We start from the raw sequence: 25,044 nt of genomic DNA on the forward strand, positions 1-25,044 counted from the left end.
AAGGGAACACACAGTGGATGCTGAGACTTTGCATTTTGTGCAAATCTGTTCATGTACACACCAGAAATCTATTTAAGAACAAAGAGCAAGAACAAAATCCTTAAACCATAGTCCCAAGGCACTATTTGAAAGGCTAACAGGGCCAATATCAGAAGCATGTGTTTCCATACCAGTGCTTGGGATGGCAGCAGCTGGAAATTGCGAGAGAGAGGAATTAAAGCAGGAGCTCCAAGCCAGCATGTTGTTTCAAGTCTTATTTTCAACAGCATCACAAAACGGAATGGGCCAACCCCAAGAGGACAAGCTGCTCCTAAGTCCACCTTTCACCTTTTGTTTTCCAAGAGGTTTTGGAGGCCCTTCACAACAAACAAAGGAAGTTTTTCTGATGTTGGTTACTTAAGAATAAAGACAGACTATTATCAGAACAGACATCACACTACCCTCCTCCCTCAAATAATTTATGGGCAATATTCACCAACTATTATTTACTGGTAGAAGAGATCATGCTCCTAGCTTGCAGCTTTTGAAGGTGCCTCAGCATTGCAAAAAGATACATCAGTACATGATAAGAATGAATGCTGCTTTTCAGCTGACTTTCTGCTGGTAATGTGAAGGATGAAGCAAGGTGGCACTTTCTATTCAACTAACCTGGATTCTCAGCCATACATAAGGTAACAGAACCCCCTAAGAAACTTCTGCACATACTCTCTGCCTGAAAGTGCCAGCTTTTAACTGCTGCCTTACACAGTATTTTTATCAATCTATTGATCCATTCTGTATTTTTCACGTTTTAGCACATGAAGCATCACTTCTTACCTGCCATCAAGGAAACAGAAATATCCATGAATTCTTTTTTGTTCCTTCAGACTTTTTTCTGGATAGTCATGCCACCCACTGTTCTCTTTTCTCCTTAATATTATGCCTTTTAGAAACTCCTTTGTGCAGAGTTCTTTCTTCTTTGCTCTCAAAGGAAATACCTTTCCCCTGTTCCTGTGAAAACTACATGCCACATGAAACCAGTCCCAGTACTGTCCCATGAAGGGCCACCTCTCCTTGCTGGGGAGGGATTACAGCCCAGCCAGCCCCACCTGCAGGACCCCCTGCACACAACCTGGGCCTCAGGCCAGAGCTGGCAGAAGAGAGTGAGGAGAAGTCCAAAGAAGTGTGATAGAAAAGCTTCCTCCAAAGACAGCACTTAGTGCTTAACCACCCTTCCTCCTTCTGTCCATGCAGAGCCATTAGAGTAATGGGAACAGCCCTAAAAACTTGGGCAGTACTGCCTGGAAGCTGCCAGGAAGGACCCCATTTTCTCATTAAAAGTGAGGGAGAATAAATGGAAAGAGAGGCTCCTCAGGACTGAGCTAAGCTCCAAACTGCAGGACAGTGCCAGAATTACCATGGACAGAAATAAGTTGGCAGTCTCTAAGTGAAAGAATTGCACAGATGCCAGGAGAGAACCTGGAGCATAAAGAGAAACTAACACAGACTAGTACTACAAAAATGTTGGAAAAAGAAATTAGGAGGGAATAACAAGGCACCAGGTGAAACATGCAAGAGAAATTGCTGAGGCTGCTCAAATGTTGGCCCATTATATTGGGTAGGATCTCTTGTGAAGCCTGGACTGAGGTCTGGGTACCTCTCTCCCACACTGCCTCAAGGAAAGAAAGAAAGAATAGAGAAGGTGTATTTTTTACCTTCTGTATCCTTTTCTTTTGACTCATGCAGTGGGAACCACATGGGCCTGCAGAGGTGGCTAAAACAACATCATGGCCTGGCGAAACAGTCACAGGTGCCACAGGGTTGTGTTAATAAACAGGATTTCTGCTAACAACACTTCAAAGACCAAATTCCCAGCACTCTCACTTCTACTACCTGCTTGGAAAGAAGGTGCTGTTTTCAATTACTGTTCTTCTTAGAGGAGAAATATCTCTACAGCTAAGGGCAATTTTTGCCTTCTGTACTGCAGTCTCTCATCACGGGTTTCATGGTGAAACTGAGTAATGCTCACCCATGGAGCCAGGCGCCTCCGCACTGCAGGGTTTGTACAAAACCTCACCTTACCAGCATCCAAGCACTTCAAAAGATTTAAAGAGCAAGCCACCCCACATGCACACACAGCCATCCTCTCACTCCAGCAATACACATGGCATTTGGAAGGGTAAGGGCAATGAAATAAACAAGTTACTAAGATTATTATTTCACTAAGTAAAGGAAAAAAAATAAATAAAGACATTTCAGGTGCTACAGATGCCAAATAGTAAGAGTCTGACCTTCCTGCAGCAGCACACAGGAGAACTGAACAGAAAGAAAGCCATTGAGGCTTGTTTACCAGTTCAGTCTGACCTATGCACAACAAGAAATACCCCAGTAAAAAAAAAATTAATTCTCATCATTTTCTACACCAAGCAAGAGAAAATTATTTGTTAGTATCAGGAATATTTTAACAGGGTTCCTGATCTACAGATAACTGCTGTTGCAGACCACCCACCAGTGATCTGCCATCTCACTCATGGAACTGTTAGAGACTGATGAAGCTCACAGTAATGCCAGACAAAGGAACAGAAAGTCTCCCTGAAACCTACAAATTTTGAGTACAGAGGCACCACCTCTCTTTATGCCATTCTATCTTATTTCTAATGTATCAAATTAGACCACCTGAAAAACAAAAACTGAAGCAGCTGAATTCAGCCTTGCCTTAACGTTCCCTGTTACATACAGAACCCTCTGATTATGGTATAACCTAAAACAGAAAGTATAAAAGAAAGAACAGATTATAGAACAGATAATAGAAAGTATAAAAGAAGAACAGATTAAAAATGTGAAGAAATAACAAATTTCATCCAAATTTTTGCATTTTATACTATGTATTTGTGGAGAATGTGCTAGTTAAGATAGACTGTACAGACCTCACAGTCTTAGATAAAAAATACTTAGTATATCACTTTCCAAAACAAAGCATAAATTTTCCACAAATTACACCCCAGCAAAATGTATCTTGGGACATCAGCTTGGGTGGACTCTGAAAGGAGATGCCATGACATAGCCTGGACAACAGAAGCTGAATACACAAAATAAGACATCTGGTTTAACACGTTAGTAGCTTAACAACATAGACTGACAGGTTATCTAAGTGGACTAAGTGATCAAAAATGACTGTTATTTTTCATTACAAAACAATAACCAAAAATGTACTTTCTGATTTATTTCTTAATTTGACCCATCACTGCTAATTCTTAAATCATTTCATTAACCTCCTCAGTGAAAAAGAAGGTAACATGGATAAACTACTCGTCTGATTGCTAAAGCATCAGAACTGATACTGCCTTTCAGCTCAGTGGGTTGAGTCAGCTTTTGCCTTGTCTGTTTTATGAGTGTAGAGATTTAACATTTGTGAAGTGTTTTGAGCACAGCAAGTGTCAAGTCCTTTCCTCTGACACTGATCACAAATCCAAAACAGGTGCATCCATGGATAACTTTTCATACCAGCAATAGAGACCGTGCTTGTAAGGGTCCTATAAATCTCTTAAAGCTTTTTATTTCAGATGATCTACAATTCTAGTGAACAAAATGCAAGAAGAAAGTGACCAAGTTTTCCCAGTTGTTTTTCAGAAGCAAAGCATACCTGCAGATACATAAAAGAGTGTTAGTAGATTAAAAAAAATCCAAATCCTAAAAACATTCCTGTTTTTCTTATTAGAATCTTTTCTCCATCAGAAACTTTTTGTATCTTCAAAAGGAGTGCTTTTCCAACATTTTACAGACCTGTTTCTCTGCTCTTCCTTCCCTTTTCCCAGGGGGAGCAGAGGCTTCACTGATCATGTGCCACAAGAGCTCCTGATTAATTCTGATAGACAACCAGCAGTTAGCTGGCACATCATCATCATCGCCCTAGGATGAACAATAATCTGCCTCACCATCTGCTCCCAAATTTATTTTTAACCAGCCCCTGCTCCCTCCAGTGCGGAGAGCGTGGCAGGAAGGGCAGCCTTCCCCTGGAAGTGCTGTGCTGGGAGGTGGTGTCAGGGGCCAAGCAGTGACTGGCCAGTCACACACCCCTGAGCACCAGAGTGGATGGGAAACAGATGGATAAATGCAGCATCCCAAGAAGGAAAAAGGACTTACGCACCAAAGGGGCTGGCAACTGCCTGTTTTCCTCCAGCAGAGAGGGAATGCCTGCTGGTTTTTCAGTTTCATGGGCAAGTTAGATAACGTTAAATGAACAGGCCAAGGTGGTAGGAGAACCAGGGGAAAGTGATGGATGCAGACCAGTTACTGATGGAAATATGCATGCCTACTTTTTCTGAGGTCCACCCAAAATTTCAACATAAGAGCTTTTTTGATCACTTCAGTCCACTTCTGAAAGTTAAAACTATGCAGCACTCAGACACTGCCCCAAGAGAGCTGTGCTGCTGTGCCAGGTAGTGTATGACATCCCTGGTGTAGCACAGATTCAATCATTTCCTTTGAGAAGGAGCACCAAAATGGTACATCTCATGGGGAAGGTAGCTGAGGGGTGGGAGAAAGACATGAGCACAAGGCTTGATGAAGGCACAGGGCAGTGAGGAGGCTCCTTTTGTAACTGCATGTGATGCTTTCAGTTTTAGTTTTCATGTTTTCAGATTTTGTCCTACCTAGGGGTGTAGTTTTGAGCCTCACATTAAGTTTTAGTAAGCTCTCTTCACAGAGTAGGGGGACAAAACAAATCCTCTTCCTGCTGGACACCAAGGACAATTTTCAGGCCCAAAAGCATAAACAATGGTGGACTGAAGAGAGAAAACATGAAGGATGGGACTTCACAACATGAAGCTGTAACTGGACAATTAAACCCAAATATTCAAATGGACCAAAACTTACAGAAGTGTAAGGCCTTCTGACTGGTCAGCCATTTTGTGACCATTTTAAGTCCACCTCGAGTATAGCCCTGGCCAGGCTCCTGTCCTGCCCAAGGTGTATCCTGGAGACCTTTCAATAAATACCTACTTTATTCTTTAACTCTGTCCAGTCTCTGTTCAGGTCAGCTTCCCAAGGCATCACAAGGCCCTGCTTGCTATCTTCAGGTACAGAAGCACGGTCCAGAAGGTGGCAATTTCAGGGTCACTGTGGCTGTGTTGCTGCTCCCAAGTGTTGCTGTCACCACCAAACTGCCCATAGACAACATCATATGTGGGAACTGATATTTGTAATAGAGAAAAGAAGGAAATCAGGTGGAACCTAAAGCTTTGTACAGCTGTTAAAACAAGTTACACATCTCTGATACACCATCAGCAAGATCTGATGATGATTTCCCCCAGAGAAAACAGGGAACTGTTGAAAGCAGCCTCTGGGATATGAAGAACTGTCTAAACCTCAGAAGGACAAAGATAAAGAGTAAAAAGATCAGATCTGGAAAAGAACAGAAACACAGATGGACCTTAGCATGTCTCCAGTCCAGCCTCTTGCACAAATGAAGGCACTCAGAACTGACTCCTCAAGACTTTATCTACTGATGTCTTGAAATCTCCCAAGGATGGAGACTGCACAGCATCTCTGAGAAGTCTCTCTCAAAGTGAAAAGGTCATAGATCAGTTTAGACCCTCTCATCCTCCAACCTGGCATCAGTCTCAATATTCTGGCTTTGTCTTCCTGGAGATCTCATAATTACAAATACTGAAGAACAGGTATCAGATGTGATGCAATATGATGCTGGACTGTCCTGAAAAACATTCTCAACATTCTGAGTAGGCATCAATAATTTGGTATCAGGTAGGAATAAAGCGAGGCCCTGATCACAGTATTTTACAGTGAGTGTCAGATAACTAAGTTTTGTGAATTTAGCTCACAATTTAAAGGGTAGGGCTTATCAATTCTTTAGGAGACAGGACTGCTATTCCATACAGAGAAATGCTTGGAATAAGTATAAAGAAATTCAGCAGAGATTGGTGGAAAATATAGCACTTGGACTAGGGAAAAAAAAAAAGAGAAAGAAAAAAAAAAAAAAAAAAAAAAAAAAAAAAAAAAAAAAAAAAAAGGAAGGGGGGTGACCAGAATGTCCAAAAGGGGGCAATTGCTTTGGTAGTACACTGCAAAGAACCTCAGGTTTATAACAGAGGACAAAGCCAGGAACCAAAATTGTTGTGCTGCAAGGAAAGTAAGAGAAAATCTGGCTGCTATGTATATTAATAACTATGTTGTGCATGACTATGACTGTTACTCTCCACAGTATGTTACCCTCCTTTATTCTTCCCTATGAATATCTCCTCCTGACAAACCAGGTGCAGCTTCAGATTCCATACTTGAAGATAGGGACCAACTGTAGAAGTGGTCAAAATGACATGGCTTAATACATGTTTCATTAGGGAAAATTGGAAACACAGACTTGTTTAGTTTTAAGAAGGTGGTAGTAGAAAACAGCAAATTCTGGGTATTACAGTAATGAAAAGAGTGACAAACTGTTCCTTCATTTCACACATACATAAAAGATTACTCACAGCTTTAATTCGGGGTAAAAAACCCCTTTAGGTTAGGGTATTATGAAAAACTGAGTATAAGCAGCCTGGAATATGCTAGCCATGGAGGTTAAATTTACCATTCTTCAAAGAAGGATGATGATATGGCTATCTCTTCTAGCCCTGCACTGTATCTGAAAATAACCTTCAGCATATTCTGAAATGCAGATACTTTTACTGTATACTCATTCCCTATTTTCTATCTACTTTTCAAAGCAGAAACACACAATGTTTTTAAAGCCACAAACATAAAATTGACAACCAAGTATGAAAAATTAAAACAGAACTTTCCTCCCACCACTGAGGGCTGTTTAATAAACAGAATTGTTAACAACACCCTTCCTTGGAAAATTGGTTTCTGCATCATCATTCTGGTTCACAAATGCTGTATCTCTTGTTTCAGGCTTTCTCCTGTACATTTTAATCAACAGATTGCCAGTTTTAGACTATGTTTTTCCACTATGTTTATGCTAGAAGCCAGTGAGCCAGGGTCACAGTAATTGAAAGGCAGCAGAAAGCACACCCCTCTGGAGGCCTGTATGATTATCCATTCTCCCTCGCCTTCTTGTTAGTTCCAATAACTGATATTTTAATCAATACCCCACAGAGCCTGAATGCCTTTCTTGCTGGGACTGTAGCAAACACTTCCACCAGTGCCTTACACATGGACTGACAGACCATCTGCTAACAAGTTCAAGTGAAAGTCCCAGCTGTGTGCTTTACTTTAACAGGTTATTTTATGTCTGACTTGGCACTGAACATCTCTTGATGCTCTTGTCCTGTTTTCCCAGTCTCCAACACATGCAGGCTGAAAGAAGAGTAAAAGATTGCAGGTTGATTCCTATGACAAATTCTTGATCCTCACATTTCTTTTCTCCTGCTCCTAGCACACCCCTTACAAGGTATGCCGTGAGGAACACACTCACCCTTTGAGAGACTGGATAGAGTGAACTTGCTGATTTCAAAGCTGGAAGGGAGCTTATTCCAACTTGAATTCATTTAAGTGACAACCACTAAAAAACCCAAACCAGTGACATGTTTGATCCTTCACACTTTAAAGGATTTTCAGGGGCCAAGACAAAACAGTACACATGAGGAATTTTGCCTTCATACTTGAAACACTGTACAGAATCTGAGCCAAGATATTTGTGATCTGTTTGCTATTCATGATTTTAGCAAATCAAAATATAAAGCACAGGCAAATAGTAATGACTAACACAAAAACTATCCTAAGTGATAGAATGTGGTTTCACAAACAAGAAGTTTTATTAATGAATAGTTTTCTTGAAGAAAACCAAACCCTGTTATTTGTGGAGGAAAGCTCCATGTCTCTCCTGAATTGGACTGTTCTACACAGAAGCTTAATTTACACCAACCATATGTGAGCTTAGCTTTACCTCGTGCCAGTTAAATTGGTGCTCCAGTCACAGAATGAAACTGGCATTCCTGTGGTGCATGTGACAGGTAGAAAGAACTTCCACTGAACCTGGGACACTTAAAACCAGACAAGAACATTGGGGCTCCTGGTCTGCAGGGCTCCCTTCATTGGCAGCAGAGAGAGATGCTCCATTTACAGTTTTCTTCTGCCTCAAGTGTCCATGTCTGCTCTCTAAATGCCTAAAATTGGGAAGATTAATGCCTTGCCGAGTGTCAGTGCCCATGCTTGGGAAGACTCTCTTTTTCCCTCTCCCCCATTTATTGAATTGTATTACTGGCACATTTTCTAATGTTCTGCAAATACATTTTTTTAAACAAAACCATTGTTGATGCTAATTTTGGCTTCCTTCCAAAATCTTCAAAAGAACAGAAGAGTTATCTGCATCAGTTACCTGAGCTGCATTTTACTTTTATTTTAGCAGAATTAACTAATGAATAGTGCCACTCCAAATATCATATTTTGCAGCACAGAAAGGCAGATGAAAGGTTCTACATTTTCAGACAGTGGCATCAGAGAGAAAATAACAATATCCCAGCCTTTCAGCTTTTCTCTGAGGATGATAATTTAAAGTCTGAACTCAGAGTCTCCTTCTAGGTTTGTCACCAAGATATTTCCAATTAGGAACACATCATACACCTACCCATGCAATTTATTTACATTTATATATACTTTCACAGGACCTCACTGCAACACTGTCAATTACTGCTATCAGAGAAGAACATTACTGACACAATTACTAGTTCTTTTTAATGAATTAATTAAGCTGCCAATAGTGCCAGCATATCTTAACATTAGACATGAAAAAGCAGCTTACTGCAAGCATACACTACCTGATACAGCACACATGGCAGCAAACTCATTTGCAGAAAATAATATATTGCATTTCTTCTGAGAAGAAAGGGCATATGCAGATTGTGTCAAATGCTTATGTATAGAAGAAATAAAGTTGTAAATCTGTCTTAAAAATGAGAATTTTCTAATTTTTTTAATATCAGTTTTTCACACCTCTTAAACCCAAGCCAGAAAACTCCATTTAGATATTTCATGTTCATCACTCCAGTAACTTCTAGAATCCAATGTCAGTAGACTTCCTACTCTGCCTTGCATCTTGAATAATTTTTTTGATTACATACATTTTTGAAAAACCTAAGAAACAGCATTCTGAGTATTTCTCTATTCCTATATTAAACATACTTTTTTGCAGAGCATGTTTCCATCAAAAAATTATCTTCCCACACAGATAAGTATCTTTCCTTATTTACACAATCACTTTTGCTGGCTTTTCTTTTAATAAAAAGCTCCAACTTTCCTAAATATTTCCAAAATAATTTTGCCTCACTCACAACAACCTGAGGGACGAAGCAATTTGTTCTGGTTCCATTTGAACACACAGGGATGTTTTGCCTTAGAGCTATGACAAAGTAAGGTAACAGAGAATAAAAAACAAAAGCAAAACCTCAAACCACATAACCTTGCTCAGCTACAACCTGCAGCGTTAAGAAGAGAAGAGCTTTTAACGGGAAGCAGGCACAAAAGCAATCACTTGCTATCACTGCAATCCCAAACTGGAATAGTCTCAATTCTCCTTGGGCAGAAGATGAAGAACAGCACTACAAAGGTAGTGTCATCCTCTTCTGTGTGCTCAAAGGACAACCTTTCAGCTAGTTCATCATGTAAGAGTCACGGCAATCCTTTTTATCTGATGCACAGAAACATGTGAGACAGGTTAAAGACACCAGAGAAATCTCAATTTCACAACAGCGTATTCGGTGCATATAAAGAGTTTACTTCAGGGTCAAGGAAAGCCAGACAAAAGATTCCAGTAGAAGGAAGAAAAAGCATTCAGATTTTTGACAAAAGCAGTCAGCAGGAGATCAAGCTGCTGTATTAAAATCCATGCAAGTCTTCTCAAGAGCACAAAACACTGCCTTTCAAATTTATAAACAAACCCAGAGTCTGATTTAACCCTCAAATAACAAAAATCATAATGCTCTGGATTAAAAAAATAAAGATTAAAAAAAAAAAGAAAAGATGCTGACAGGACCAAGGGACTAGAACTTGTCTTTGGAAGAGAAAAGAGGAAATCTGAAGCTCCGGATCACTTTTTTTTGACCGCAGAACCCATTGATAAAAAAATATTTGAGCAAACTATAAAAATATTTGCTCATAAATTATATATGTAGTACTTCAATAATATGCTATTATAAAGCATACACAAAAATATAATTAGGAACAAGATAAAGATGAAAAACTGGTTTAGAAGATTTTTGTTGATGTTACAAAAAATATTTTCTTAGTATTTCTCCCACCTTGATGGATTGTTTTGCATGCATCCCACTTTGGAGACTGCTGCAGATGGCCTCTTCTCCCCCTTCCTGCTTCCAAGGACATTATCTAATCTCTTGCAGCACAGTGAGGAATAGCATTTACCTTGGGTTAATGCAGAGAAAAATAACAACTATGATGGCAGTGATCCAGTGACTGGAACTCAGGATTGGAGAGGGGTGGAGGACAACTGAGACCCAGCCCATTTTGTTATGAGGTTATACTCCCTGACACATCCAGGAAAACTGGATATTGGTGGAGACTAAAGCATGGAAGAGAGTTTACTCATAAGGTGGGAACTGATAAGGAGTATGAGCTACTAGAGAAAAAAAATAGTGAGCTAAAGTTCAAGTTTTAGAGAAGGATAATGAGATAAGATAAAGGATAATGAGAAAAATGGGAAGCAATCTGTTTCGGTTGAGAGAAGAGACAATCTTCAACTGTTCCGGATGCTTATCAGCGAACTAAAAAAAACGTTGTCCAGATAAATTAATTCCAACATGATTGCACACCTGGTGGACACCACCACTTTTTGAAAAAAAAATCATTGCTTACTGTTAGCCTTAGAGGGCATTTCAAGAGTCTGTCCTGGTTCACTTCAATTTCATACTTTCTCCTAAAGATTTTGAATGCAGACTCTGATGTGTATATGCTATATACTAACAAGACAGAATTGGAAAAGGTGGCAAATCCTTGGTAGAAGACAACTGGAATGAAAAACTGTCTTTATGAATTAATATATTGTCATTTGTCAACAAGATGATGTTTAGTAACATCCAGAGCATCCATTTATTTTTCCATTTTTTTTTCCATACCTGCACTTTACTTTCTATACTGCCTACAGATGATGGCTGTGAGCCTTATAAAAGGCACCTTTGGATTGGCAGAATAGGTATAAAAAACATCATCTCCTAACACCATTCAGACTCTGCAATATTGGGGCACCTACAAATACTGATACAGATGATCCAAGTGAGTGCCTATGCCTGCAACTATATCACACAGAATATTCTCAAACAAAGTAACTTCTGACTAAGAGATCAATTCCAAGTTTTAACTGCTGTAACCTGAAAAGGCAAATCACAAATTATATTAAAGGATTTTGCATCACAGCCAACAGCAGACCTTACATGAAGAGTCATCACAAGTTGAGGAATCAATGTTTTGACACCATAAAATTGCACAGCACACTTGTAAGCAAACACTGCCATTACATCAAAGGAAGTGACTTTATATAGCCTTAATAAAAGAATCAGTAAATGCATACTAAAAAAAATTTTATTGCACAAATTCTGATGCAGGCAGTGATCGGAGAAGAAAAACAAACGTCAACTACAGAAATTAATTCTCAGATTTCCAAACCCGATTTCCTGTCTTTCAGCATTCAGTAGATTACAGGGTTTTAATGCTCTTTCAAAACTGATTATAAACAAACATACGGACATTAATTGCAAATCTTTGAGCCCTCACGGGGAGTTTCAAAGAGCAGGCCCGCTGTGCTGTTTACTTGCATTTGCTTTCCCTCTCCTTAAGCAGGCACTCATGCTTGGTGCCACAAATGCTTCCATCAGAGCAAGCACAATTGGCACAACTCCAAGGAAAATTGCCATCTTGCTATTAGAAATGCACCAGAGTTGACAGAAGTGAGCTAATAAATTAAAATTCAAATAAAACGGGGTTAAGAGAAGCAAGCTCTTATTCCTTTCTTTTACAGGGGCAAGAGCAGCAGTGCTCCAATGATCTTGAATCTGAGATATAACTCATCACCTGTACTCTGAAGAGGGAGAAGCAGGATATAAATGATTCATTTAACAAGGTAACAAGGTCTCTTTCAACCCAAGAGAGCAGCAAAAGACAGAAGAACCTCAGAGATTTGTAAACAGTTGTTTATCATTTTGTCTTCTAGTTAAATATAAAGGTAAAATATCAGAACAGTGCTGAAGACCAACAGAGACTCATTGGTATTTATGAGGGATTGGTCCTACTCACGGGGGACAAAGAAGCTCAGAGCTGCACAGAATTGGAATCCTGCAAAAAATATTTGGTAGAAAAAATTCTGCTTCAAAAACTATCAGTCTAGCCAGACAAATCAAGCAAGTGTGAGGAAAAAGTGTTATACATTTTCTATTTGGAAGACAGAGAACCTAAGTAATAAGTGATAAAGCCATGTAAGGAAGGATGTGATAGAAGAGGGATCTCTGGAGCTCATGCCCAGTTTAAGCTGTGGCATCTAAACACCACAGTCACTCAAGGGAGCATTTAGGAGGAGCTAAAAGCCGCACGCTGATGGGCACAGGTCAAACTCAGGCTCAGTCACATCCTCCCTGGTTCCACAACTGTAGCTCCTTTCCCTTCACTGGACTGTAACCACTGCAGTCTTGAGAACACTCAGGGCAGCAGATCCTTAACACTCAATTGCTGAATGAGTACTGGAGATTCAGATGACGACCAGGATCATGTTTTGGAAGCAAATACTAAACTGCTGAGAAGCACAGCAGCCTCCGTTGCCTGAAAGCAGCAAGTTCCTGTCAGCTTTACAATTTACTGCTTTTGTGGGTCATTAACTTCCAGCTCCAGGCAGATTAAGATAAATCACCAAAGCATTTCCAGCGGCAAGACCCTTGGCCAAGAGGGGGGACCACAGGCAGGGCTGAGGAACTCAATCCTCAACAAAAAAGTTCCAGTCTAGAAGTCTAGACACTCGATGTTTATCACATAAAAATATTTGGGTGATAGTAAGCAGCTCAACTGTGCCTTGAGAACACACAGATTTCCTTGAGTTAAATTATTTAAAATGCAAAAAAAGGATCAAGTCAAGCACAGAACCAGCCCAAAGTTTTAGCTGATAGAGCATCACATACAGCAGGTGAGAATTATTGCCTCTTCCTTCATCAGCTTCTCTGACATTTTTAAGATTTTTATACAGACATACAGATCAGCCAATTTAATTACAGCTCTTACTGTCCTATCATATAAAAAGAATGTTGAGTTTTGTTTGTTTTTAAAATTGATGTGGTCTGTTCCCAACAACAATCATATATTCATGTGATCTTGTTCACAAAGCAGGAAGAACCAGAGACTGCCATCTCTCCATTTCAGCTTGAGTGAAGATTCACAAATCACCCAATCCTTTGTCTTTTATGGTCAAGTTACATCCTTGTCCTACCCTCACTGCTTTTTAGGCTTCAGGGTAGATAAGCAAAGCCCTTTTTAATCAGTTTCAGCAGCTCAGTGCAATTATTATGGAAATTAAAAAGGTATCTCTTCTTTCAACTCCACTGAATTACATTCAGAAGTTGCTAATCTCCTTGCAACTTAAAACTACAGTATTCAAGTATTCCCATAATCACAGACATTAGGAGTTTATATACTCCAGTCATGCAAGTAAAACAACTAAAGGCATTTATCTACTTGTCAACAGGATTGTTTTCAGAAGCAGGGTAGTTTAACTCTTTTCCCCAGCCGTCGGCAAACTGGGTCATACTGTTTCAGACTAACAGCAAAGGGAATCCAGGAAAGACAGCCTGCCTTAGCTCCACCTGTAAGCACAACCAAAGAACCTGATTATTATTAGGCACTAGTGTTAACTCACGTGAAGTCTCCAAGAAGAAATGAGAAAGTAAGAATAAAACCATTAAACAGCCCAAGAGGAAGAAAAATTTTGACTGTGAAGAGAGAAAATGTTTCCGTGATGCAATTTTAGGCTGGCATTTTCAGAACAGTTTTGGATTATTGAGCTTTTTCCTGTTCTGTCAAAGCAGCTGCCTGTTTCCTTCTGACATCCAGATTTCTTTTAATCATTGAAGACAGGATGCTGTGCTCTGATGAAATGCCCTTCCTGGCCAACCCTGGTAGAGAGAATTAAAAGCCTTGCCAATCCTTTTGAAGTGTAAATCTTCACCAAGTAGGTTTCATGCCTCTTGTTATTGTTGCCTCTCTCAGAAGAGCACAGTTAGGTGGAACACTGAATACTGGACCGTTTACTTATCTTCTAAAATGCTTCTTGCAAGGCAAGGCATCTTGCCTTGCACTTGAGATCCCATGATCTCTGTCTGCACTTCCACTCTCCTCTTCCTGCATTCCCAAATCTCACATTGTTCAAGCAAAAAAGCCTTTGTAACTCTAGATTGCAAAAAGCTCGTTCCTCAAGCAGCAGAATCACTTACCTGAACGTGGATTAACAGATTTTCTTTCTTCAAGCTCCATGCCTGACCTGCAATGTGCTCTGGAAGACACATAAATGTACAGGATGGGCACACTTGAGCCTCCAGCTGGTACCCTGACAGCACTTTGGGAGAAAACACACCCAGCTGTATCACTCTGATCTTAAACTGAAAGCCAAATAGACACCAGCTTTTTTTTCTGGCCAAGAACCAAGTACAGCAATATAAAGACGGTCCAGGGGCCCAGTCAGCAGTTTAAAATACATTTCTCTAGAGCACTGTACAGGATACAAGTTAATAAGCTCTGCCAGGGGGCCACAGCAGGTTATCAGTGGAGAATGAGGCATGCAAGGTGCTCTAAGGGCAAAGCAGTGCTGTAACTCAGCTGTGAAATAGCAACTTGATCACAGACTGTAACGTGTATTTGGAACTGCCCCTATACGTGTTTATTTCTTGACCACGACTTAGGCAGTCAACTTGAGAAAATTTAAGATATCAACCAAATTTCCTTCAGCATTTCACAACAACATTAACCTACACTTCATGCTACAGTTTCCCATTCCTGATGAGCTGGATTTGCAATTAGAGAAGGGGAACAATTTAACCTTTAATTTTTTTATTTTTAAAAAAGCACATTAAGAACAACTTTATATTATCTAGAGCAACATCACGCTGCTCATTCATCTCAGTGTGCAGATCATTTTAAGCTCAACTAAATTAAAATTACTGTAACGCAATTTTTAAGCAAAGACATTTCTCTTGAAAAGGTAAATTAAACATTCGAAAATTGGACTGCATGAGACACACATCAAATTATTGGTAATTCAGAAGCCTCAGATGAATTAATATGTATTCACTATAAACTGGAAGAGAGGAATCCTTTCCTCCTCTCCGGAAGCTCTTTCTGCTCCAGCTCATATACAAAGCCTCAGCAGCTCTGAGCTGACAGAGTTCTTCCTTTGGTCCTACTGTGGATAAATTAAACCAGACACTGAGCCAAGAAAGACACAACTGGACAGAGAGACTGTCCAAAGGAAGCCCAGTGAGAACCACAGATAGGTATTTTTTCTTTCAGTCAAGAAGACTACACCAAAATACCAACTATATAGCCAAGATACTGTACCCTTGAATTGCATCCAATAGCAGAGAGACTGCAATACAAGTTACAGGATTCTCCAGGAGCTCTTGATCTGACTTACAGATGCCCATGCCTAAAAGAGTAACACCTTTTGCAGATGATTTTACCAGGGATGCAGTTTCAAAATAACAAGTCACTAGAATAAAAGAAAGAAATGCTGCAGTTCTGCTTTCATCACTATAAATGGCTGAGCAATATTCACAGATTTTACAGAGATCTTCTTGCTGCAATCTATTTCAATTTGCAAAGCTAAGAGAAGTTAAACTGATAACCTTTACTTGAAGGGCAATTACTCCTTGTACTTCAAATAATAAAATGCCCACTGCAGATAAAACAAAAAAAAAAGGCATCAATACTCTAAGTCAGGGCATGCATTTATCAGATAGATTTCTTAATCTAAGAGACACAGCATTCCAGCCAGAGGTCAGTGTGGAATACAGGGAAGTGACCCTGCACTCTACTGGTCTAGCCAGCATTCTACTGCCAAAGGAGGCAGCAGCTTATCCTCCTGGCTGATGTTCTGCATGGCACAGGTTCCAACCCTACCTTCACCTATTTCTCCATCAAGCTGAGAGATCCATGGTTAGACCAGCTGGTTATTTTCCAGACAGGGTGCTCAACCCACAGGGAATGGGTTCAAGTTACAGATGCAGCCTTTAAGTCACTCTACAGAGTATTCTTACTTTGAGGAAAACACGCATTAATTCTGATATGTTTTTCTCAGTTTTCCTTTCCCTGTGGCTCCAAGCCTTATCAAGCTGAAGCAGAGTGAAGCTGACAGGAATACTCTTGGAGATTTTGCCAGGAATTTGAATAGAAATAGAAAAACTAAGCAGAGCATGGACACTTTCCTTCTGCTGGTGGTTGCCAAAAGCTCTCAGTGGCAGCACAGTCAAACAAAATGTGCTTGTAGAGTCAAGGAAAATCACACTGATGGGTTTTCATGCACTTGGAAAGCTAACAATGATAACAAAACCACACAACTTCACAGAACATGAAGTTGTTCAAAGCAGAACTGTTCTGAATCCTTTCTCTTTTTCAAGGCAAGTTTTAGTATGCCTGTTTACATTAAGACTTGCCAAGTCCTCATTTTGGCTGGTTAAAAGCTGTAAATTGTTTTAGTAGTAGCATCATCTAGCACATACATGGCACTACATGGCAGACAAAGCTATCCAGAATGTCTGAAAATCATTGAACTCAAAGGATGAGAAACAACAGCGTAAAGATCAAACAGGACTGGCTACATTGTGTGAATATACAGAATGAAGAGCTCCATGTGATTTATTTTTTTTAGTGGCTGAAAGGGACAGAATACAGAAAGAGATGCATTAGAACTGGACATAAGAGCTCCCCAAGAAAGGGTAAGGCAAAAAAGCAGGGAAAAGGGGAAGCATAATAAAAAAAATTAACAAAATAGATAGGACAGGCTCAAAAGTAATTTGAATCAGATGAGGAAGTTTTGAAGCTAACGTAGAACTTGCCTGAGGAAGTGGGAATTCAAAAGAAGATGAGAAGGCAGATGTGTTCTGAGCAGTTCACTGGGGACAAAGTGAGGAGCTGAGCACTCAGGAGAAAAGGCAGTACCTCCAGAAGTCATCATACAAGACCAAAGCAAAAAAATGAAAGACTAGTCAAATTTCTAATCCCAGAAATGAGGCTCAAACCATACAAGCACTCAGCTGCACACAGGCTGCCTGAATGTGATATTAAATGCCTTGTGATAGGTACAGAAAACCAGTCTCTGAATGTGGTATGTGCAGTTCTGTCAGGAAGTACACAAAGGACATGTGAGAGACTGACAGTAAAACAAATGGGTTAAAATGATATTCAGGGTGTTGTCTTTCCTTTCATAAAACTGATATTGTCACCTGCAATTTGTTCTTCCCAAATTAAATTTCTTATCAGTACACAGAATAAGAAAGGCATGCAGATACACAGTATGTTACCACTGCAGTAAGACATCCCCACAAAATCATTCACCAAACCAAGAGCAAACTGTGGGAGGATGAAGAGCAGACAAGTAATTAACTGCTATAATTTCCAAAAGCAATAAAATACTTCAGTGATTGCAACTGGGATTAAGAACATCCCAACAAGCACCACCTTTCTGATTCACATTACCCACTTGTCTTCCATCCTTTTCTTTCCACTACTATTCACACCTTATCTAAATGAATATTATGGTGAGGATACAATGTATAGATGGACATGAGATCAATTGTAATTATAAGGTACTGGTAACATCAATATTTTTCTTTACAGTAACAGAAGTGAAAGAAACACAAGACTGGGTAAAAATTATATTGCAAAGGTGGAAGAGAGCAGTGGAAAAACTACTTCATCTGGCCTTACACTTTCTAGCACCAAATGCACTTGCTGCACTGGTGAGTACCCTAACACAGTTTGGTATCTAGAATACCTAAGGGAATCCAGGGCTGAATACCAGTGTGAGGCACTGCAGAATCTCATTTCTGCCACTCCTCCTTCACTTCCACCTCACTCTCCCTTTTGCATTTTCTAGTCACATACTTTCTTTCACACTGACCTTGAATTTGACAGAACTCCAACACTACACTAGATTTACAAATACAATTAGGGGCATGAGAATAGGATACATTAGAGACCTTCTCCAGCCAGATCCAATTAATCACGCTACAGAAACACACATCCATGAACATAATTTCTAGTGTTGTGACATTCCATAGATGAAGCAAGCCAAGCCCATCTGTAGAGAGAAAAGACAGAGCCCTCTACCGGGTGAGAACCGCAGCTCCTCCTGTCCTTCCCCCGCACTCCACCGAACGCCCGTGGGCGGATTTAATTCTCCAAGCATCCAGTCTGCAAAATGGTATCGAGTTGTTTAGATTGAGCTGCGATTCAAGGGATTGGCCTGCAGACCCCGAATTTCTGCAGCTTCTACATCTAAAAGCACAGATTAGAACATTCTTCCCATACGTTTAAGAGACTAATGTAACATCCCATCTCTAGGTAGAACAGGAAAACCCAGTGCTCCCTTATGCTAGTGTCCACTGTTAGCCCAGGTCTGGCAGTAGACCGAATTTAGCAGTGTTATTCACTTCAAACATCTTACAGATAGCTTTTCTTGCTGCTCCTCAACTAAACTCTTTCCTTGTACACCCCCTGCCTCAAGAGACAGCCCTTACCTTGTTCAGGGGAGTAGCTGAAACTGTCCACCTGCATAAGGCTTCATCATAGCATCAGCTGCAAACCATTGCTCATGTGCAGAATGAAATACCAGACTACGGTCAGACAGCAGGTGATGGCACAAGGGAAAGGCAAGGATCAGGTGCTTATACTAGGATATTCCAGGAAAACAAGCATCCTTTTCCTCTATCAGTCATCCTATCTGAAAAACTGAGCTAGAAGAAACACTTTTCATCCATCATCATTACTGTTTTCCCTCCTGTATATTACAAAACACTCACAAAAGGGGCTGCTCAGCCTGTAACAACCCAGTCTGCACCATTTCCCATCCATAGGAAAACTCTCCAATCAGAAAGTTCTAAGGCTTGCTACAAGTTTCCATTGCAAACTATTGCACAATAAAATCATGCTGTCTTCATCCTGTTTGCCTCTAAAACCAGGGGTTACTGATGTTGCTTCTTCAGAGGCAACAGTAAAGAACACTCTTGAGGAGAAAGTGACAGCTGGAGATCTGTTCAAGCTCCTCATGGGGAACAGAGGGGGCTACAACTCCTGACCTGGGTATGCCATGCCCAGAGTTAACAGGCACTCACTGGTCATACAGCTCAAGCAACTCCTTCAACACAGCAAGCATCTCTTTTCACTTTTCAGAAGATCTCCTTGTCAGTTGAACCAGCAGAAAAACTCCTGGTTTTGGCATCATCTTGACTTTTACTGTCTCACATTCTGTCCTTGAACTTCCTTCAAGTAGCAGGTAAGAGTTGTTCAACTCTTAACAGCATAAAAAGTCTTTGGAGCTTTTTTGGGTTGAGACATTTCATGGCAGAAAAAGGGATGGAGAATAAAATCTTATAATGCTTTTAAAAACAGAGAACACACACTCAAAGTAACACTTCTACTATTTAAAATCTACATTTAAAATTACTTGAGTGACAAACATGCTACTCTCTTCAAAATATTTTTCCAAGTTAACTGAACAGTAGTCAAAGCACATCTGTACCAACATGCCCTGTTCTCATTATCAATTATTTTCTCTCAGCAGACTTGTGTCTAGCCTCCAAAACCATCAATAATCACATTTTCTGATGAAAAAAAAAACCACTTTGCTTTATTTCAACATTATTCAGAGATGGTGTAAAGAACAGAGCCAAAGGAGAGCTACTTGACCCGTAAGAAATGAAGACCTGCCAAATCCAAGAGGTAGACACAGATGCTGTGGTAAAAATTAAAGAGCTCTACAGATCCAAATTATGAACAGGCTCTTCACAAGCACTCTTAATTCACAAATTCCAGTAAAATGACCACAGTCGTGGAGTGGTTCTGGAAACCTCTTCACCCTCGCTAATAATGAAGGGTAAGAGCAACTCTTCCAATCCTACATTTGCTCAGAGTTTGCATTTCACTTGTAGATAGGAAAGAGGAAAGCAAAGCAGAAGAAAACACAGGACATCTAAATCACAGCCATCTCTGAATGACAAGGACAAAAAGCAGGCAGTGAAAGAGGGTATCTTTTAACAAAAAACTCTCAATTTAAGTGCAGCCTGGTCCAGACTGGTGCAAAGAATGCCTTCCATGTCCTACCTGCTCCATGGATTAACAGATTCTGGCCCTGCAGGCCTTTAATTCACAAAGTTTTATCAACACAGCTGCAGTCTAAGAGCAGCTCAGGTCAGCTGTGACTGAAGCTACGTGGCTTTCAGCTACCCTTCAGCAGTTGTACTGCCACAAGTTTCCATGAGTGGGAGAGGTTTATCTTTAGCACTGACAGGAGCTAAAGACATTCTTGGAAAAGGATGGCCTTTCACTGTCTAATAAACCTTGTTTCTCTGCATGCCTTGACCTCATGAGCTTATTCTGTGAAAGATCATGAGGTCTCTCAGGTGTTTTCTAATACAGAGCAGCAGGAAACATGCAGACAACACATTCCACTGCAATACAAAGCAGACACACCACAGTATCATTGTGCATTACCTAGATGAAGCTATCATTGCCTTAAAAATAATATCAAGACAAACAGAATATACATAAATTCTAGGCAGGTATGTTCTCACTGAAAGTAAGTGGAGGTAAACTGACAATCTTGTTATTTGCACAAATACTGACAGAACTTCTGGGAATTGCTGAGAAAACAGCACTCGGCCTTTTCCTCCATCAGAACATGAAACACTCCATGTGCCAGTGAATGACTTCACACTGTGGACACAGCCAGTGCCTGTAGTGCAGGCAGACCCTTGGTTGACCTTACCAGTTCCTGAAGCACAGGCCTTGGTATCAAAGCCAAACCCCAGCATTATTATTTTCAGCACCTCCTCGACAGGCAGTTCTGTGCTCTCAGAACTCACTGCCCACACAGGCTGGGAGGCAACGGCCCCAGGCCTTTGCTAAGTGCTACCTTGGGATCAGTGTCTCACACTCCCCACTGTGTGTGTTCTCTGCACAAGTTCTTTGCTCTCTCCTTACCAATGCAACCTGCAAAAGCACCATTTCTCTTTAGCCCAACACACACAGCCACAGCCACCACAGATGATCATTAACTGTGGAGGGCACATAGAGTTTCTACACTCAATGGTGAGCACAGAAATTCCGTGCTGGCACTGTTGGTTTGGTGCTCCACAAGGAAGCAATTTCTATTCAGTGAGCTGTGCTGGATCTCATCAACAACTGTGACTTAGTAGATTCTGCTTCTCTAGTATTAAGCAACATCTCCATGGTTGCTCAAGTAAAAGGAGTTTCATAGCTTTTTAACTTTGGAAGCATGAAAAAGGGAAAATGATAGGCTGAACATTTCTTGGGTGTTTGCACTTGGCAGATTAAACATCAGTAACCCCAGATTAAAAGCTTCAGCGTTGCTCAAGAGTCAAATTTACAGCTTCTCAGTATGTTAACTGACACAAAACATCATACTTCATACTTCAACTCTCCTGACTTTTGTCCTCTTACTTTTCTGAAAAAGTAAAATCAGGACAGAGAATTCAAAAGGAAAAAATTAAAAAGTAAATTAACACCTAACCCCCCCTGCTTTCCCCCAAAAAATAATCCCAGATTAGACTAGCAAAACAGAATCTCATCAGGTGCAGGTGTTCTTCCTTTTATTCCCTGGCACACAGAAGCACAAAGTAGACAATGACACCCAAGAAAGACTCTCATTTCATATGCATGAGACAGATACACACTTCCACTGAGACTTCTACATGAATAAGAATCTTGTTTACTCCCAACCACAGACAAGTCCGTAATTAATTTCTTTTAACTTTGGTGAGACTGCCTTGCACCGGGAAACAAGGTTGTGCAGCATAATGCACTAGGCTAGAGAATATTAAACAGTAACAACTCACTTCCTGCATGACCAACTAAAAGCAACTCCACATATGCCCTCCCTGCAAACCACCTGGAAGTCTTACAGTTTACTGGCAAGACCAGGTTATATTGAAAAGCCATCAGCTTACAACAAGGACATATTGCCTTATTCACCCTTGAGTGTGACTGCAATAAGACTTCCACTTCTCTACTGCTCATCACACAAAAGCATTTCACCCAGGTTGCTATTTATCTGTATAACACTACCTTTGTATTTTGCTCAAGCATTTCCCACCTGAAGAAAGAGCAGAGCCTCCTAGCTCTGGCCAAACTCAGAGAGAATCTTCCCAAGGCTCTGTCTCCTTAAAGCCCAGCACTCGGAGCCACAGGAGACAGCAAGAGCAGTCTGTTAGCTGCACCCTTACCTGTCCTGGGGTCAAACAGCTGGTTGGCCTCCAGGTCTGTGAAGGTGCTGAAGCAGATGGGGCACTTGAAGGAGGCGCGGTTGGTGGAGTCCCTCTCGTCGGTCTCGATGCGGCGGCGCATGTGGTCCAGCTTGTACTTGACCACGTTGACCAGCAGCCGGTAGTTGATGAAGTAATAGTTGTGGCGTGTGGTTTTGCCGTCGGGAGCCGTCTCGACCCTCATCCTGCATTTGATGAACTTGTCACCCTTGAGGGTGTTGAGGACAGCCCTCAGCTGCTTCCTGTCGAACTTGAGGAGCTCCAGCATGTCCTCCTCCTTCACGCAGGGGTTCCTGATGAGGATGTCCAGAGCCAAAGCGTGCTCGATGCCGTAAAAGCCGCGCACCACATACTTGGCGAGGCGTTTGAGAGCTGCTGGCACCTCAGTGAGGACGTCTGGGTCAGTCATAGCAGGTTCAGATCGTGAGCCTCATGTATACTGCAACAAAAGAAAGGCAGATAGATTCTTAGCTAGTCTTCTAACTTCCAAAGTTCTTATCTATCTCACTTAGAGATAAGAAAAGGATGGAGTGTTTTCCATTTCCCTTTCCTAAGCCTTGTACTGTGTCCTTAGGTGTCAATAATGCTACAGACAAAGGAAATGATACCTCTCATTCAAAGCAAAATGATGTAAAACTTTTGTAAAAACACACAAGAAATTAGCACCAAAACATACAGCAGATTTCATTTGTATTTAGTCACAGCCAACACAGCTAGAGTAACAAAGGTGTCTTGAAGCCAATCTCCAGAAGACAGCTTTGGGATAGCTGAGACTTGTAAACTGGGAAAAGCAGAAAATGGCTACAGCAAGAAAGGTCCTAAGACAGCCCAAGAGTAGAGTCTGAGGGCCTCAGCTGACATCACTTGATCCTATTGTAAGCAGGCCTGTCTGGTTTAACCCCTCAGCCATCCCTGGGCAGGGATGCACTATGAGGACAGCTTGCTGTACAGGCTGGGATGCATCCAGGCAAAAGCTTCCACCTGCACCATGAGAACAGATCCTTGCCCATAAAGAGACCTCAGTCAACTCTCTGCAGCATGAACACCATTAGCACTACCATCTCCTACACCACAAACTGCTTCAGCCTTGTTCTTACACAAGCAAATAGGTCCTTACAAAGGACTGGACCTTCATTTAAAGTCCCACATTCTGGCCTTAAAAGCCCATTAATAATATAGCATAATAAATAAAGCAAAAATCAAGACATAGCAAATATGAAGTGATGATGTGTTTAAAAAGAAAGAATTCCATGAAGTATCCTTTGAGTTACTTACCAGGCTGTCTGTGACAAGACAATAATTTGTAAGTACTCTATTTTCACTTCATTTGTCTTCACCATAACATCAAATGGCACAAATGGTCATGACTATTAAAAGCTTCTGTGACATACATTGCAACATATATAAGATCACACGCAAGGAACTCCTCACATTGTCAACCCTGCCAGATTTAGCTCACAGACAACAGCAGTGATTCAAAGAAAGAACAAAGTATGAGAGCTGCTTTCAAAACATCCATTTAGAAGGCTGCACTTCCAGCTAACATCAAATAAGACTCAGAATTATCTTTTTCAGTATGAGTTTTCTATGCTAGTTTAGAATATGAGTAACCATTCTTAAGCAAAAGATTCCTTTACCTGAAAAAAAAAAAACCACCCTCGACCTAGTTTCTGTTTTTTTCATCATTGCTATGCAATTTTTACCTGTGAACTAATATATTACATTGCAAAACTTTGCCAATCCCAATTTTCAGTTCCATTCTTGTATATATATCTCCCCAGCATTCAAGCCTATCAAATAAAGCAAATAGTGACAGCAGAAGAAAGGATCTGGATGATCCTATTCTAGAATATCCTATTTTTTTCATCACTATTATAAAACCTGGGATAGGTCTTTTCACAAAACCATTACACAACTTTTGTCCACTCCCCACAGTAGGACATCCCTCTGAGATCACCAACTCTGTATTTAAACAAGCAGCTGCTGATTCATTTCCATTAGCTAAGACTTCTCAAAAATCATTTATCACAGTAGCCTGCTTGGCTATATTTTTTTCTCATGAGAAACAGTGTCCTTTCAGAAAGTGTGGCATCACCCACTCCTCTTCCACCCTTACCCTCTGCTGCCACTGAGGAGGGATGTTCCTCTCAAGGGTTATGGTCAGCACAACTGCAGAGCAATTGGGCTGTGGGATGTGAAGCTTAACAGTAAGTAAACGAAGATCATCCTGTCTTTTCTGCCTGCTGGATAAGAAAAACACCACCTTCATGTTTTTCTTTTAAAACACATCCCTGCTTGAGCTTTTCCTTTCCTCTAACTTAGGGCCAAATGGCATTCACAGTGCTCAAATTGAAATTAAGTGAATGACATTTGTTGACTGCTGGTGTGCAGGCTGAGAATAGCTCACAGCAAACAATGCCTGGATGTCCAGCTACAGCTTCCCTTTAAGGAAATTCAATTAAAGCACATCTATCACACCACGAATTAACCATGAAACAAGTACTTCTAGAGTCAGCCAGCTTTCTCTTGCATGCCAGAGACACAGTGACTTATCTCACACCAAGGAGAG

General features: G+C 40.7%; 1 protein-coding gene across 2 annotated transcripts in view; it reads right to left on the bottom strand.

Moving 5' to 3' along the window:
- GTF2E1 (general transcription factor IIE subunit 1) overlaps nt 1–25,044 on the bottom strand; it is a 49,312-nt gene that overhangs the window by 18,526 nt on the left and 5,742 nt on the right. For both annotated transcript variants that reach the window (XM_083883282.1, XM_083883283.1), the window contains exon 2: nt 22,437–22,914. In XM_083883282.1, coding sequence (XP_083739408.1) covers nt 22,437–22,884 — 448 coding nt within the window. In that variant the 5' untranslated portion in view covers nt 22,885–22,914. The remainder of the gene's footprint in view (nt 1–22,436; nt 22,915–25,044) is intronic.

Source organism: Zosterops lateralis (assembly GCF_965231275.1).
Source record: "Zosterops lateralis genome assembly, chromosome: 2".
In the NCBI taxonomy this organism is placed as follows: Eukaryota; Metazoa; Chordata; class Aves; order Passeriformes; family Zosteropidae; genus Zosterops; species Zosterops lateralis.